Below are 16,947 nucleotides of genomic sequence, written 5' to 3' on the forward strand. Positions count from 1 at the left end.
GGGTCCCTGGGGCCTGGGCAGGCTGCCACCTCCGGGACTCCCCGTGGCTCAAGATTGTCACCGCTCTTGGTTGCCCCCTGCCCACAGAGCCGAGCTCATTCCTTCCTGGGTCCTGAGCGTCCAGCCCCATTAGCGCCCACCAGGGACTCCTGTGGGTGTGAGGCAGGGGCCAGGGGGCCCTGAGAGGCGGCTGGGCCCAGCCCGCGGCTCACCTGCAGGGCCCGAGGGGCTTGTCGTCCAGGATGTCCTCCTGGTAGTCTGACATGCCCTCCACCATGCCCAGCTCCAGCAGGTAGTGCAGCTGCGTGAGCAGGCCCATGAGCACCCCTGCGAAGGCCCAGCGGACCGTGCCCCTGTACTCCTGGGTGTACAGCAGCTCGTAAATGGTGTTGAGGGCCTGCAGCAGGCGACAGGGAACCAGTGAGCGGGGGAGGGCAGGCCACTCTGTCTGCAGCCCCAGCTGTCCACCTGCCTGGCCCAGGGCGTGGAGCAGCTGCCCGTGGCTGCTTCTGGCTGCAGCCCGACACCTGCAGTAGCCTGAGGCCGGAGCAGGAGCCCTTCGACTGCAGGGCTTCGCTGGGCCACGAGGCCCTGCCTGGCCCCTGCACCCTGGGCCTCCTCCCTTGCCCCAGCTTGCCTCCACCCTCTAGTGACCTGCCTACTTTGTCCAGGTGCCCTTAGTGTGGCAGTCCTTTCCAGAGCACCCCCTTGGTGAAGGCCACCCCTGGTCCTGCTGGCTTCCTGGCCCTGGCTCGGGCAGCCATCCCTGCGCCGCCCCATGTTCCCAGGGTGGGACTGTGAATGGCCCCATCTGTCCCCTGAAGTTCTCTAGTCAGCCCTGTGGCCATGGAACCCCTGCCCTGCCCTATCCTTGAGGGCAGTGTAGCCCACTGCTCCTTCCCCATCCTGGGTCCTCTCAAGGGCAGACCAACTGGTCACTCCTGAGCCAAACCCTGTGACTTCCAGTTGCTCTTGCAGGAGAGCTCTGGTGCTGGCTGTCACTCTTACCCACAGCTGGGGAGCACTGGGACCTCCCCTCCCTCGCCACACTGTCCTCCCAGGCCTCCCCCGATCCCTCTATCACTGTGGCAGGCAGGCACAGGGTGTGGGCACTGGCAGTCCTGGGCAGCCAGGCCCTCCCCTGCTGTCCCCTAGGCGCTCCCTGGGAACACCTGCTCTGAGTGCTCAGGACATTCCTGGCAGAATGGACAGGGTAGGGCATTCCCTTGGAGAACCAGTGCCAGGCAGCAGCCAGGCCCTGGCAGGGGCAGCAGATCAGTGTGCTGGTGCCCCAGGCACCTGGTGTCACCAAGGGCACAGGGGCAGGGACTCCCTGTGAGAAGGTGGGGCACACGGCCCCCTCACAGATAACGGTGATCTGCCCACTACTGCAGTCACAGGGGCCACCCGGGCCGGGGCAGAGGCGCTCACCTTCAGGCAGACGAGCTGGGCCTGGCGGGTGGGTTGGATGAACTCCCTGGAGGGCCGCAGCTTCAGCTTCATGTAGAGGATCGTCATGACCTTGCGGGCCAGCTGCTGGCTGGTAGCCAGGGTCCTCCATAGGAACAGGATCTTCCTGGGGAGACAGCGACCCAAGCCACTGCAGGCCACACTGGGCACCTGGGCTGTGCTGCCTGAGGGCCCGGAGGCACCTGGGGGGCCTTCCCGGAAGGCCCTGATCTGTCTGTCAACGGGACAGCTTGCCGGGTGTCCTGAAATGGACACAGCCAGCCCTCAGGAGTGGTGACAGGTGGGTTCTGAGTCTGGGCCCTGGTCGCTGCTGGCTGGGCTCTGAGCACAGGTGAGCTTTGCCTGACATCTGGGCTCACTCCCCCTGGCACCCCGCCCCCCAGCTCCAAGCTAGCAGCTGCCATCCTCAACCTGCCTCACCTCTTAGCAAGCGAGAAGCTGAGGAGGGGGGGGCAGGAGCACAGGACGCGCAGCAGGCTGAGCTGCCTGGGCTGCCTGTCAAAGGCTGGGTCCCCTGGGACAGGCCAAGGTCCCCAGCATCCTCAGACTGCAAGGTGCTGCACATCCCATGAGGTTTGCACTAGCTTCTGACCCCACAGGGCTGGCAGGTTGGAGGCGGCCTTCCTAACAAGTGCCCTGTGGTCCAGTGATGACCCAGGAGGAGCCAGCCAGGGACTCGGGACCACCAGACCCTTCAGAGCACCAGGTTGACCTCTGGGGCTCTCTGAGCCTGAAGGACCTTCCTGGGACTTCGAGCCCAGGACATCTGCAGGCCCCGGCCAGGCTGGGCCCTGGGAGCAGGCACCCGGCAGGAGCTGTGCTGACCATGCTGCTTCAGCCTGAGGCTGGCCTGGAGCCTGGGGCAGCTGTGGCTGGAGGGCAGGCAGCAGGTGGCAGATGGCGTCCATCTGGGGTTTGTGGACAGAGGGCGGACCCACCTCTCGAAGGGGTGGCTCAGGGACAGGGTCACCTCCACCACCTCCTGGGTGTGCTGGTTTCCCAGAGCTGTGATGGCCTTCATCATGGTCTTGTAGACGTTCTTGAAGCGGATGCCTGGCAGCTCCTGGAGCAGGCTGTGCAGGATCTCGGCCACCTGCAGGGGGGCCCCTGTGAGTCCCTGGGTGGGACCCAGCTCCACGGCTCACAGCACCGCCTGCCCCTTTGCACCCCTGCGCTCCACTCCTTGGTGGCAGCGGGGGGGAGGACAGGCTGTGGGGGACCAGTGTGGCTGACACAGGGGGTGCCCGAGCAGGTGGGGCCTGGCAGCCCCTTGGACAAGAGGGTGTGAGCCCTGGGTCAAGCTGGGCTCCCCAGACTGAGGGCAGCTGGAGCTGCAGCCACCTACAGACGGACAGCAGGGGACCCACGACCCCCAGGACAGTGGCAGGGTCCACCTCCTGGGCACAGGACAGGAGCAGGGCTGCCGGAGGCCACCTCAGGGCCCTGTGCACCGCTGCAGGGAGGGGTCTGTCGTGGAGAAGAGGTGTGGCCTTGGGCGTGTGCACACACAGCCCTGGGACGGTGGCCTTCTGCCCCCCTCTGGGTCTCTGCAGGGAGGCTCCCTCCCAGCGGAGGATATGGGCCCTGTCCCCCAGAGGGCCTTGGTGCCCGCCCTACCTGCTCAGGCTTGATGCCAGCGTCCTGGAAGATCATGAGGAGGAGCCTGGAGGCCAGGTCGCAGCGCAGGTGGCTGTGACTGTGGAGGCCGTGCAGCAGCGTGAGGACCAGCTGCGTGTGCTGGGCCACCGTCAGGTCCTTGCGAAAGGCCTGGTGAGGGAGGGGCTCTCCTCAGCCCCAGCCTGACCAGGGAGGAGCCAGGCCCTTTCCAGGAGGAATGAGCGCCCTGTGAACCTCCCCACAAACGTCACACACACAGACCTGCAGCGGGCCAGCACAGTGGCCACAGCTCCCAGCTACCTCTTGGCTGGAGAATTGCCCTGGGGACAACAGGAGCCAGCAGCCTTGCTGGCCTGCTCCGCAGCTGGTGACTGGCTGCCCTGCCCACGTGCAGTCCCTGGACCGCCTGCTGCCAGCGGCCTCCCTTGCCATGTCCCACTCCCTCCTCTGCTCGTGCTGAGAAAATGTCCTCAGTGAATCCTGCACCCAGGTTGCCATGCCCCTGTCCCCTGGAGGGGCTCGGCCAGTGCACTTCTCAGGGAACCACCCTGCCACCACCACTGCGGCATCCTGTTCTGGGAGCAGAGGGACCTCAAGCCCCAGGGACCCTCACTTGGAAGGTGGGGAAACTGAGGCCCAGAAAGGTGGGATAGCACCCCCAGGGCAGCCCAGCCGCCGGGGCAGAGCTTGGCCCGGTGCCAGGGACAACCGACGGGCAGGGCCTGTGGAGGGGGGGCCAGGCGAGGGAGTAGGAGCACGGGCTGGAAGGGCAGTGCCAGGCCATGTGTCCCAGCCAGGCAAGCGGGGCTGCCATCCTGGGAAGTTCTGGAGAGAGGCCCGGCAGGCAGCAGTGAACCTGAGGCCTGCTTCCTGTCAGACCAGAAGGTGAGGGCTGAGGCGGGGACTTTCCTTGGAAAGGGCAGTGTCCGGGGCCCTCATCCTGGCCCTGCCCACAGTGCTCCCCTGAACTGCACAGGCCGCCCGGGACCCCCGGGCCTGTCGGTACAGGGGTCTGGGGAAGATGCGGCCAGGCAAGCTCCAGCTCTCGGGAAGCCTGGGCCGCGGTGGGGAGCGTGGCGAGGGCTGGCCCCACGCAGCCTGGGCTCACCTTCACCATGTGGCCAAGCTTCATCTCCCACTCCTTGGAGACCTTGACCTCGAAGTGTTTTGCCTTGTTCCAGGGCATGAATTCCAGCGCCCTCCCTGCATGAGACTCGGGTTCAGGGGAACCGCTGGCCTGGGGGACAGCACCCCCCTCCCCAGCCCTGTCTCCCAACTCACAGACCAGGCCTGAGTCTGAGAAGCCCAGGGGCCCAGGAGCCAGGGTGGTGGCCGGGAGCCATCCCCTTCCCCTCCTGGCTGCTCACCCTTCTGCTCCACCACCAGATGGAGGAGGAGCGAGACACACTGCTGAGAGCGGCTCCTGGTGACTTTGTCCTTGTCCCGACACAGCAGAGTCAGCAGGCCAATGTGGTGACCTAGCACGGAGGGCGTGGCCTCCTCCTGTGGAGGGGACCCGTGAGCCACATAGGCCCTCTGCTGTCTAGTCCTGCACTGCTCTTGGGGACGCCTGCCCCGAACCCACAGCAGCCTGCACCAGCCTAGGAGTCCCCTGGCCTCCCTGACCCCAGTGTCCCCATCTGGAAAGGGGACTGTTCATCATGTGTGACGGGGACTCAGGGCGTGCCTGCTGCTGCCTCCCTTTGAGCACGCACACACACAGGTGCCTGTTACACGTGGGCCACCACACGCCTGTGCCTGTGCCTGCACACACGTGTGCACACAGTACTGCTTTCTTTGGGGTTGTTTTAAAGATTTTCCTACTTAACGTTGACTTTTAACAATTTTGGTTCTGATGTTCTCAGATCCCTGGGTTCATATTTTTCATCAAGTTGGGAAGTCTTAATGTCACCCAGCCGGTCCTCCTGCCTGTGCCCACCCTCCCTGCCCTGGGACTCCAGGGATTCCCGAGGTGCTCCCGTCCCTGGGGCTCTGTGTCTATGGGGTCTCTGGTCCTGTCTTCAGATTCACCGGTGTTTCCCTCTTCTTCTCCAGTATCTGACCTGCTGTACAACTGACCAGCGCCTTTTTATTTCAGAGCCTGGACTTGGTTTGATGTCTCGCTGTGGCCATTTATCCCTAGATGTTCCATATCCATTCTTTATCATGTTCATGTTGGCCTTCAGCTTTGCCACGTTGCTGGACGCTGAACACAGACGTGCTGGTTCTACCACTGAGCTGCACCCCTGGCCCTTTTTATTTTTATTTGGAGACACTTTAACCCTAGAGCCCTCCTGCTTGGGCCTTTGGAGTAGCTGGGTGACAGGCCATATTCCATTGTCACTGTGGCCATCTGCCCACTTCCCATCAGACAGTGTGTGGGGCCCTCTTGCAGCCTTCAGCCACGGCGGGGAGAGGGGCTCCTGGGTGTCCCTCTGAGTGTGCAGCCTCGAGACCCCAGGAGTTTGGGGAGTAAGTTCGACTTGGGGAGAGCTGCTTGTGGGGCGGAGCGGTTTGCACCTGTGCAGAGGCACCACCAGCCGCGTCCCCGGGCTGGGAGAGCGGGGAGGAGGACAGCGCTGCCCCGGGTGCTGGCGCTGAGTCCCCCTCAGCTCTACTGGCCACTGCCAGTCTCCCGCCCCGTGTCCTCAGACCACCCACGTGAGCTGCCCTCCCCTCACATGTGGACGGTCTGGCCACAGGAATCCTGGGCAGCTCCATGAGGCAGGACGTCCACCTGGTGGTCCTCCCCCCACCTGGGTGTCCCCAAGGGAGGACGGGGACTCACGGTGAACTTGAGGGAGTCCACCACGTACTGAAGAAGCAGGAAGATGGACAGCACCACCCGCTTGCGCTCATGGCTCCTGTCGGACTTCAGCCAGCGCTCCGTGTGCTGGGGCGGGAGGGCAGGGTGAGCACCGCGGCTTGCTGACAGGGGCCTCCAGGTCATCGGCCTCCATGGTGCGCCCCCCTGCTCCCTCAGCATGTTCACTTCAAAGGGACCTTTCCTCCTCTCACAGCCAACACCAACCAAGCCATCCTGCAGTGGGCACCAGCAGGCCTTCTCCAGCTCGATTCATTCCAACATCACTTACCTGGAGGTGGCGTTGGACCCTACATACTAGGGCTCAGCCCCAAGATGGCCCTACATCAGATGCCCGTTGCAAGCCCCGGGTGTGGCCTGTTGCTTCGACCCAAATGAGCTATGAATCCAATGCATTGGGCCATCTCTCATTACTACAGTGAAATACCTGAGGTAGGTACTTCTGTAAAGAAGAAAGGTTCACTTTTGTTCACAGTTCTGGAGGTCCAAGTTCAAGAGGCCACACCTGATGATGGCTTGCTTGCTGGCAGAGTCCTGTGGCAGCACAGAGCGTCACACGGCAAGACACACAGAGCACATGTGTATCTGTGTCTCTTCTGGACTCTATCCCTCTGCTCCTGTAGCTAGCAGGATGCAGCCCTGGGCCCCACACTAAGGACATTATCTAGTCCTTGTCCCAGCCGCCCAGCGGCCTCTCGACACCACTGTGGATCCGGGCCCACCTCAGACGGCAGTTAAACCTCCACAGGTAGAGTGTGGGGGCCACTCGGTGCCGAGTCACCCACAGTGCCTCCTTGGGTTCTGCTACCTCTGAGCCACTCTCAGCACTCAGGAGGCACCAGCCCGCTCACCGCTTGTCATCAAAGGCATGACAAAGGACCAGCCGACACCAGACAGAGAGGGGACAAGAGCAAGCGGTGCCAGCCCCCGCCCCTGCACAGCCCTGCAGGCCCTGCGCACGCTCCTCAAGGGCGAGCCCCCCAAGCCCAGCCTGGGGTCATGGAGCAAGCGCTGGCCGGTCAGACCCCAGGCTCAGCACCCCTCGCCTCTCCAGGGAGGGGGCAACAGGCGACCTCCAGTCACAGCTGGTTCCCCTGGCAACAGCCTTCAGTGGCATCGGCACAGCAGCCGGGGGGTCTAGGAACTGGAGCTGACGACCAGACCTCGCACCACCACAGGCCGCACCAGGTTTCCAGAATGTGCAGAAAGGCCGGGGCCAGCTCGGGAGGTGTCCGGGGGCCTGGTTGGCAGGGCCTGTTGCTGGGTCAGCATGTGGGTGTGGAGCAGGGGGACACCAGGGAGGACCTGTGGTCGCTCTTCCCTCTGTATTCCTGAGCCACTCCAGGGATTGGAGAGGGACTGTCTCTGTCCTGGGGGCCCCGTCCCTTTTCCCTGTCGCTCCTGTCCCTGGAGGCCCAGGTTTCAGGAGGGACCCCAGCTACGTGCATGTTGTCCCTGTCACCTGACCTCAGACTCTCAAGGACGGGTGCCGGCCACTGCCCCCTAACACACACCCCTCCCACAGGGGCCCTCGCAGGGCTCCGGCAACAGCGCCTGGCAGGGGGGGTGTTTCTGGCCTGAACTGAGCAGTCCTGGCCCCGCCAGGATCCACAGCGGCTGATGGGCACGGCTGGCACCGTCAACGTCCCACAGCTCAGGCCAGAACTTACTTTCTACCAGATGGCTCACCTCCCTCCGGCCACCCACGTGGCTCACCTCCCTCCGGCCACCCTGCCTGAAGCTCCCATCTTCTGCCTGACCCCCTGTGGGCCTCGGTCACCTCCAGCCTCCAGCCCCACCCCGCCCTGGGCCCAGACATCACAGAACGGCACGGCACAGCTCTGGACAAGTGTCCTTCAGGGCAGAGAGGAAAGGGCCGGACCGGGGCCCAGCGCCCCATCACCTCCCACCCCCCCACCCCCCACCCTGATGCTTCCCAGCCCCACCGGGAAGATACCTGGCCCCACAGCCTCTCTGAGTCTCAGGGCGTTCCTGGGGACACACCTGAGCCCATGGGGCTGCCTTGTGGGTTAGAACAGTGCTGGCCCCACACAGAGCCACCTGGGAGGTCAGGGGCAAGGTGGCCCTCCCTGGCCCGTCTCCCTTATCTGTCAAAGGGGTCCTGGGATACCTCTGGGCTGGAGGGATTAATCATTGCAAAGCACAGAGCCCAGGGCCAGCACGCTGCTGCCAACCCTGCGGGGGCTTCAGCAGTGCAGCTGACCGCTGCCCACCTGCCCAGCAAGGAGGAGACAGAGACTAGCAACGTGGGGACTCTCTCCAAGTCCCGTGTTCTCACTCTATGACCGCAGTGGGGAAGAATGCCTCTGGTTCCCAAGATAGTGACTTTGGCAAGCGGGCATCGTGGGGCACTGGCCAGGAAGAGACCTCGGGCCCCAGGTGTGGAGACGCGGGGCAGGCTGGCTGGAGCGGGCCTCACCTGCAGGAGGAAGGAGAGCTCGTCCATGCTCGGGTTCTCGAGGAAGAAGTTCTGGAGGAGCAGGTCCAGGGCTCTCACCGTCTTCCCGTACAGCGCCTGGCGGAGATGGGTCAGTGGGTGTGGCAGCAGGCCTCCCTGCCCGGAGCCCCTGCTCCTCCCCTAGGGCTGTGCCCCCCGCCCAGGACAGGGCAGGACAGGGCAGGACAGGGCAGGCTGTGGCTGCCGCTGTGTCCAGGAGACGACCGTGTGTGTGGCCTGGCTGGTGCTGCGGTCCCCTGCTGCCCTCTGCCCCTGCTCTCAGGCGTCTTCCTTCCTTTGCGCTGGAGCGCTGGAGCGCTGGGCTCCCGAGGAGAGGACAGGCGGAGTCCTCCTTCCCCTCGACCCCGCACCGTTCTCCTGGGAATACTATTTGACTGAGGGCCCCAGATACACGGAACTCAGCAAGTCCAGAGTCACCCCAGACCTGCTGCCCGTCACCCTGGTGCCCACTGGGCCCTGAGAGCTGCCCGGGGACTGTGGAAAGGTTGAGTGAGGGAGTCAGCCATCATGGTGAGTGCAGATGTGACCGGCTGAAGACCCAGCTGCTGCCCAGCACCCACTGCCGCTCTGCCAGGGCCTCACCCGGGGAGACGGACAGTGCGGACGCAGGCGAGAAGGGCGCCTGCCGACGGGCCTCCCCAGCCAACCTCCTAGCCGCGATTCCCTCTCAGGGCGGGTGCTCGCTGGTGTGTCCTGGCCCGAGGAGGCGCACCCCACAGAATCACCCAGCACAGCTGGGGGAGCGCGAGCACCTGTGGGAATCTCCAGTCCAGAGGACAGGTCTGACCGGTGCGTGCGAGACAGGTGCATCCACGTCAGGAGGAGGAGAGTGGCCAGACAGTGGAGAGCACTTCCCTGGAGTCTAGGGGGGCCGGGGCTCCTGGAGCACTGAGGCCCTCCCCTCTCCTGCCCTCTCTCGCGTTGGCGCAATGTTAGCGGCAGGCACGGTGTCCAGAGAGCAGCAGGGCAGAGCTGCAGAGGGCACGTGGGGCCAGCAGGGCTGGAGAATCACCTGGGGCCAGGGGACCAGTGCTGGCATGCTGCTGGTCAGGTTGGGTGAGCAAGCCGCCTGCTGGAACTTTTGTCAGTCTCACTGCTGTCCACATCCTGCGCCAACGTCACCTGCACACACCCACACACATGCGCGCACACACACACACACATATGCACACACCCACACACACACACACAATCCAGAGGGCAAACCAGGCCTCCTGGGCACTACACGTTTTCAGAATGAAGAGCTGGACTGAGATGGAAGGCCGCAGACAGAAGTGTGCGCATAGGCAGGTGACCGGGGGAGAGGATGTGACTCAGACACAGGCACTGATACAGGTGTCAGGACCAGCAGGACAGAGAGACGCGCTAACGATGTGGACCACAAGTTCATCTGACTCCAACGGAGGAAAGACACCCAGGGGGAACAAAGGACAGAGGGACAGGGAACGGCCAGCAAGACGGTCGTGCCGGACAGACACCTGATGGGCCATCGCCAGCGAGCCAGACCTACTCACAGGCTTCCTACAAAAAGCCACTTCAGCAACGACGGTGCCGAGGCTGACCGCACAGCCAAGGGCAAGGCCCAGCACTGACCTGGGCAGGGGCAGCTGGGACAGGCACACAGGTGTAGCAGCAGGCACTGGGTGCCAGGCCAGCGGTGAAGACAGACTTTCCCACGACTCCAGCAAGACAGAGGCCTCCGTCTTTATGGCCTAAGAACAGCTTTGAAATCCAGTGGCAACCGACATAGTGGGTCAGGGGCGGGGGGACAGTGCCCTACGGCCAGGACGTGTGGCCCTTCCCCTCACTGAGGGTGTGTGGACCAAGTCCACGAGGGACAGCAGAAGACGGTCGCTCACAGGCACACCCAGCTGGGCACGGCGCCTGCCACATTGTGGGCCAGTGGATCTGGGCAAAGGTCTCTCCTGACAGAAATGGAGCTTCCTGTGAAGACGACCGGGGCACTTCTAAGTCATCAGCGCATCAAAGAGTGGAATCAGAGAATCCAGGCATCAAACCGAGTGAAGATGAAGACACAACAGATCCAAATCGGTCCCCGTGGAGGACCTGGGAGAGCATGGGCAGCGGCGGGCACCCCTCAGCGTTGGGAGCCACGCCTCAGGACAGGCCTGCAGCGCAGCACGGTCCTGCACCCCGCTGCCCATCTGCACTGGGCCCCGACCCTGACCTGACCCTAGCGAGTGCAGCAGGCTGAGGATAAAGAGGGAGGACACAATCAGGAAGGAGGGAGGAAGTCACGCGCACCGGCGGGCAGAGGTGGAGCCTCACAGGTCACTTCCTGTGTACCAGCAAGGAGCCCGGGGACCTAAAGCCTCCAGACACCATGGAGAACGTCACCACAGTGGGAGACAGGAAAGAAAGCCCTGGTGGAGGGATGGGCAGGAGAGTGGTGGGAGAGTGCAGAGGCCTGGCCACGGGAAGACACTGGCCCCACAGCCCCCAGAGCCTGTGCCGGTCCAGGCCCGTCCCAGTGTGCGGAGGGAAGCCTATTCCAAACCTCCCTGGAAACACCGGGCACCCCGGAGAGCAGAAGCAACCGCGAAGAAGGACAGACGGGTCTGCAGAACCCGGCCTCGGGCTCAGGAAGCCCTTAGCGTCCTGTGCTTACCCACCCCGGAATGTGTGTCTCCAGGAGCCCAGGAGCGAGGCTGCACTGTCACCGCGTCCCCCCAGGAGGAGCAGCAGACACCTGTGTGTCCACGAGGGCTCCAACCCCCATCACACTGTCACGCAGGACTGGACACCAGTGTGAACTTCGCGGGTCCTGAGCATGCTGTCCACTGGCTCCGCCATCGAGGAAGTGTGACGATGACACGGCACAGATCACGGGGCAGAATGAAGCCATCAGAAATGGAATCCTGGGTCCCTGCAGGTTGGTGTTCAGCAAAGGTGACTGAACCAAACCAGGAGGGTCTTTGCCAAGTGCCCCCGTGGCCAGTGGATGCTCATGCACAAACTCCAGCCCACACCTGAACTCACGAGAATCAACTCAGAGGAGGGCCAGCCCTGTTCCAGGCTGTGTCCCCCCAGCCTCCTAGCTACATTCTAGGGAGGGAGCCTTGGGGGGGGACCTTGGGAGGTGCCCGTGATGGGATCAGTGCCCTCATGAAAGGGGCTCCAGAGCACTCCAGCCCCCGCATCGGGGAGGACCCAGAAAGCAGCTACCGGGAGTCTAGACGAGGCCTCCCCAGAGCCGCCACCTGCCACCGCATCTTGACTCCCAGCCTCAAGACCTGCAAGAGGCAGATTTCTGTGGCTTGTGAAACACCAGCTACGGTACGTGGTTACAGTTGCCCACACAGACCTGGAGAGGGACCAGGTGTCAACTCCAAAAGAACAAGACTTCTAGCAGAAAGCAGAGAAGCTGTGAAACGTGGTGTTGGCAGACTCGGGGGCCACAGCGGACGTGGTTGGCACCAGGCCCAAAGTACTGGAGCCTGTGCCCAGCTCTGGTTCAGACGCAGGCTCCGCCTCTGTGGGCAAGTACCTGGGGCGGGAGAGCCAGACCCTTTTCTGAAGAAGCTGCACTATGCCACATCCCACCAGAAAGCATGACCGATCTGGATTTCCTCAACATCAGCAACTTCCGCTGCCCAGAAGACTCAACTAAGAGAAGAGGAAGCTACAAATTGGGAGAAAATATGTCCACATCAGATATCAGAGGACAGAGGCTCACATCTAGAAACAAAAGGGCCTCTAACATAAGAACCAGAGAGGTGACTCAGGTGACTTCCAAAGAGAACCTGGAGATGGCTGGGATGCGCCAGAGGGGAGGGGGCTGGGAACCGAGGCCCCCCATGCCTCTGGCCAGGACCAGGAGTGCCTGCCCTCACCCTGGGTGGACGTCATCAGGGCTGCCTCTCTGGAAGCAATTCGATGGCTCATTCCTCAGGTGACCCTGAACCTCCCCAGTGACCTCGCCAGACACTCAACAGAAAGACCCAGCCACAGGCTCTTGGCTGCATCGTCTCTGATGCCCAAACTGGAACAGCCTGGTGCCACCCAGCTGTACCAGGAGTGAACGCCGGACACGCCAGGACTTGCGCTCTGGAGGCCTTCGCAGTGCGTGCGACACATCCAGACAGCGTCACCACGGTCCCATGTATACAGACCTGCGTGGGACAGCATGGGTGGGCAGGGCATGGAGACGGAAGAGGGTCCTACAGGGACATGCCCAGGGTGTAGGGAGGGACCCACAGGCAGCGGGGCATCCCCTCAGGCACGAGGGGGCTTTCTGAACAGGTGTGTCTTGGACGAGGGGCTCACAGTTGCACATGGAAGTGGGCACAGGTGTGTGCTCAACCGTGGTGCCTCGTGCAACCTCTACAGCCCAGCCGTGCCACATCCCAGGCCCTGTCTCTGACACGCTCAACGGGCAGCTCTGCCTGCTGAGACGCAGCTGGCTCCAACTAGCCAGACAGGGGTGGTGGGAAAGGGTCCCGACACCACTCTCCTGCAGTGGGACCTGGGGGCTGCCCACCATGGTCTGTGTCCACACAGAGGTGGGCTTCCCCAGGCCCTAGCCGCCTTCCTCTGCTCTCTGCAGCTCTCCGGATGACCTGAGGGTCTGCTAGGGGAACCCCGCCTGGAGCTCACAGGGCTAGCCAACCTGGCCTGCGGCCGCGGCTCTCAACTGTCCTTGCTAACCAGGCTTTCCTGGTCACTAGGTGTGTTACTGGCTTTGCTGTTTCCACTGAACAAAGCCTAGCCAGCCACTGACCCTGGCAACCTGGCCCCTGAGGCCACCTCTAAGCTCAACTGCACCTCCCTGCTGTCCTTTGGACAGAAGGGCCTGGCCCAGCCTTGGGTACACCCTGGGATGCTTTAGGTCATCGAATGTGACGTGGCTCTGCTGCATCCTGGGTCCAGTCAGTAGCAATCGAGGCCCGCGCGGGACCGTCAGTCTGTCCCTGCCTTAGGGTCCTGGAGAGGAAAGACCTGGGCCTCAGGGGCCAGGATAAGGAGTGTTGCGAGGCTGTGGGTGCTGCCAGCATTGCAGAGGCTGCTGAGTGGGCGCTGGGCAGCCACGCCTCGTGGGACACCACAGCACCCTGGCCCCAGGGAGGGCAGGATGCCAAGACCCAGGATTTCTCGCCAGGATGGAACCAAGACTGGACCCTAACTCCTTCTCCTGCCCTCACCAAGCAAGGCTGGACAGTTGGGCTAGTACCCGGCACCCACCATGAAGGAAGAAGGGGAGTGGCCCAGAAGCACAAGGTCACCATGACATCCGGGGCTGGCTCCAGCAGAGGCGACTTGCTCTTCAGCTCCTCTATTGGGGGCAGCAGGTACACGCTCCGCAGGCAGGTCTGCAGAATCCTGGACTTGACCAGGGGCTTGAGGCTGGGCCGCAGGTTGCTGCAAGGAACCAGAGAAGAACAGGCTTTGCAGGACTAGTGGGCTGGGGCCAAAGCCTGGCTGGGAGGGCTCCCGGCAAGGACAGACAGGCTCAACTTAGGACCTGGGAGTGGACCTGGGCAGCCACACACCTGACACAGGTGGGGAGGGCATGGGGGAAACGGAGCTTACTTGGACTGGCAAGGCCCACCAGTGACAGGGACAGCAGCAGGCCATCCTAATTGGCTTCGTTCTTGGTTCTTTGGTATTTGTGAGAAACTTAGGGATTACTCTGGGGTCAGTCAGGGCTGTGAGTGGACCAAGATCAGAACTTGATTTGTGGCCATGTCAGGACTCAAGGGGTGACAAGGCCAGGGCTTGACCAGGGTCAGGGCACAGCATGTGACTGGGATCAGGGCTCTGTGTGGGGAAAGGATCAGCCCGTAACCACGACCAGAACTTGGCGTGCCACAGGTCAGGGCTCACTGTGTGACCAGGTCAGGGCTCAGCATGTGCCCGCACAACCACCTCTGGGCTGGGAACAGAGCAACCTGGCCCTGCACATGGACCGTGTCCTGGCCCAGCTCCAGTCCTTTGCACAGCGACCCTCTGCACCCTCAGAGGGCCTGGCCTGTCTTTGCTCCTGGACCCCGGGGGAGTCACCTCAGACCCACGATGATGAGCATGATTTTCTGCCGGCAGAGGGTGGCCAGGAAGTCAGGCTCCTTCTGCAGGATGCACTGGGAAGGTAGAGGAGGGACCAGTGTGGCAGTGGCACCCAACCAGCAGCCCGGCCTGCCTGCCCACCTACCCTGGTGGCCCTGGTGACACCACTCACCAGGAGACACTGGATGAGCTCTGGCGTCTGAGTGAACTTGTAGTTCTGGGCGCCATACTCCTTCCTGAGCACCCTTGTGAGCAGGATGGAGGCGGAGAGGAAGCTCGATTCTAGGATTTCATCCTAAAAGGTGGCCAGGTCAGGGGACAGTGGCACAGAGTTCCCCAAAGCTTGCTGTGCAGCCCAGCAGCCGCCCTGACCAGGGGCCCAGCTTGCGTGCATGCACAAACACACCCACACAGGTGCACACGTGTGACACACCTCGACACAGAGCACACACACACACTCTCACCAGCCTGCAGGCAGCACACAGCCCAGGACCGTGTGCACCACCCACACCCTCACACCACAGCCCCAGGTGCCAGCGGCTCTGGGCAGGGGTGAGATCCACCCTGTGCCAGGAGTGTGAGCGCCCAGCAGGAGCTGCAGGGGTCTGAAGGTGCTCCCACTGGCCTGTGGCTCAGGACAGTGCAGGCAGGTGGCCGCCACCCCTGCAGTTACAGCCCTGGGCCCAGGAACGTGGGAAGCAGTCCCGGGGTAGGCTTTGCCCGGCCACATCCCTGTGCCTGAGCCTCTTGTCTCCGTGGTGAGTGTGGCCTGGGGCGACGTGGACTGGGGTGCCCTGCCCTCCCTGCCCTTCTCTGGAGGGGCTGGGGCAGGGCTCACGTGGTAGCTGCAGGAGAAGTAGTACACCATCCTGGAGATGATGTTGTCCACCCAGGGCAGGATCCGCTCCTTGGCATGAACGGCCATCTGTCCGTAGCACAGCAGGTAGGTGCTGCTGACCCACTTCCAGTGTAGGTCAGGGTCCTTTGGCTGCAGGCAGCAGGCACAGCTGGTCCTGAGGGCTCTAGCAGAGGCCCACTGGCTGCCCTCCCAGCCTGTACCTGTCTCCTGCCCCAGGAGAAGGTCAATTCCTCTGCCCAGCTCCTGGCAGTGGCCAGGTCCTCGGGGCCCAGTCCTAGGCCCGGCACCAGCCCTCCCCTTCAGGAAGCCCTCAAGCGGTCTGCATCCCCAGGCAGACGGCCCCCCGGGGGCTCTCAGGGTCTGCTTTCCCAGGGGGGACTCTGGGCAGGGAGTGCTGGAGAAAGGGCCTCTCAACACACCCTCCTAGCTCTGGTGCCCAGGCCTCCCACAGCCCCTGGGGTCAGGGGAGCCCCTTCACTCCAGGTGCTCTGCCCAGCAGGGACTGAGGGCCTTCGCTGGCCTGCATCCCACACAGCAGCTCCTCCAGACCCTCATGTCGCCCGTGAGCGCTGGAGGCCAAGGCTCTCCCAGCCCCACACCCCCACACCGGCAGCCTCCAGGGACACTCTACCTGGCTCTCTGGGGACGGGAGGGCCCACCTCAGGAACCTGGTACGGCCCATGTGCTCCAGCAGGGCCCACACTTCCTCCAGGTGCGTGGTGGACGCTAAGCCCACCGAGAGGGCGATGCCCTGTGGGCAGAGGATCCTGTGAGTGGCCCCAGGTCAGGGCCCTGGTCCTCCCAGGAGGACCAGTTAGCACCTGATGCAATAGTCCGAGAGCCACACAAATCTCCAGGAGCAAGGGCTGAGGGCCAGGAAGTGACAGGGGCCCTATGAGGCAGGGTCTGGAAGAGGGGAAGCCCGTAAGTGCCCACCCACCTCTCGCTGGCTGCAGGACAGGTGGGAGGACTCCAGGAGGCAGGTCAGGTGCCACTTCACCAGCTCCATGTCGGCACACTCGCGAAGGAAGATCCCGTAAAGTTGGAAGAGGAAGACCTGGGCAGAGGGACGGGAGCGCTGGCCCATGGGCAGCACCCAGCTGGACACTCAGTACACAGCCATCAACGGGAGGGGTCAGCTTGCTCCGGCTGGTGTGGGAGCCTCACACGTAATGGCTACTGCAGGTGATGTCCAGACTTTCTATCAGCAGTGCCCTAGCTCAGGCCCTAGCCCAGGCCTGTCCTCTGGGTCCCCCACACACACTGGGTGGAGACCTCAGGTCAACCCTCACTCCCGTCGTGCTTCCCGCGTCCTGTCAGCAGTGTGGGGCCCGGGGGTCACCCTGCTGAGGGCCTCTGAATGGCAGAGGGAGGCCCTGAGAAGCTGGCCCAGGCACTGACCTTGTCCTCAGCCTTCTGGGGGTCCATCTTCAGGAACTCCAGCAGCCTCTGAATGTCCATGCCAGCGTCTGACATCTGATGCTTCTCCACCAGCTGTGGGCAGAGCTCAGTGCTCAGTCCCACTCTGCCCCCACCCACCCTGCCAGGGCAGGAAAGTGGCTGAACCCGTCACATGGCCGGAAGCCTGCCTGCTCCAGGAGCACTCCCCACCCCTGTGCTGCTTCCATACTGGCCCCTGCACCACCTGCCCCCTCGGACTGGACGCTTTCCCAG

The 16,947-nt window shown here is 63.3% G+C and overlaps 1 protein-coding gene across 1 annotated transcript in view; it reads right to left on the minus strand.

The window, feature by feature from the left end:
- Positions 1 to 16,947, minus strand: part of LOC143381980 (maestro heat-like repeat family member 5) — a 47,900-nt gene that overhangs the window by 12,203 nt on the left and 18,750 nt on the right. Inside the window, 14 exon segments of the mRNA XM_077105568.1 lie at positions 213 to 397; positions 1,432 to 1,572; positions 2,405 to 2,563; positions 3,088 to 3,237; positions 4,196 to 4,290; positions 4,455 to 4,590; positions 5,876 to 5,980; positions 8,352 to 8,447; positions 13,634 to 13,769; positions 14,412 to 14,488; positions 14,587 to 14,709; positions 15,905 to 16,024; positions 16,214 to 16,330; positions 16,675 to 16,767. Of these exon segments, the coding sequence (XP_076961683.1) occupies positions 213 to 397; positions 1,432 to 1,572; positions 2,405 to 2,563; positions 3,088 to 3,237; positions 4,196 to 4,290; positions 4,455 to 4,590; positions 5,876 to 5,980; positions 8,352 to 8,447; positions 13,634 to 13,769; positions 14,412 to 14,488; positions 14,587 to 14,709; positions 15,905 to 16,024; positions 16,214 to 16,330; positions 16,675 to 16,767 (1,733 nt within the window).

Source organism: Callospermophilus lateralis, chromosome 16 (genome assembly GCF_048772815.1).
Source record: "Callospermophilus lateralis isolate mCalLat2 chromosome 16, mCalLat2.hap1, whole genome shotgun sequence".
Classification (NCBI taxonomy): domain Eukaryota; kingdom Metazoa; phylum Chordata; class Mammalia; order Rodentia; family Sciuridae; genus Callospermophilus; species Callospermophilus lateralis.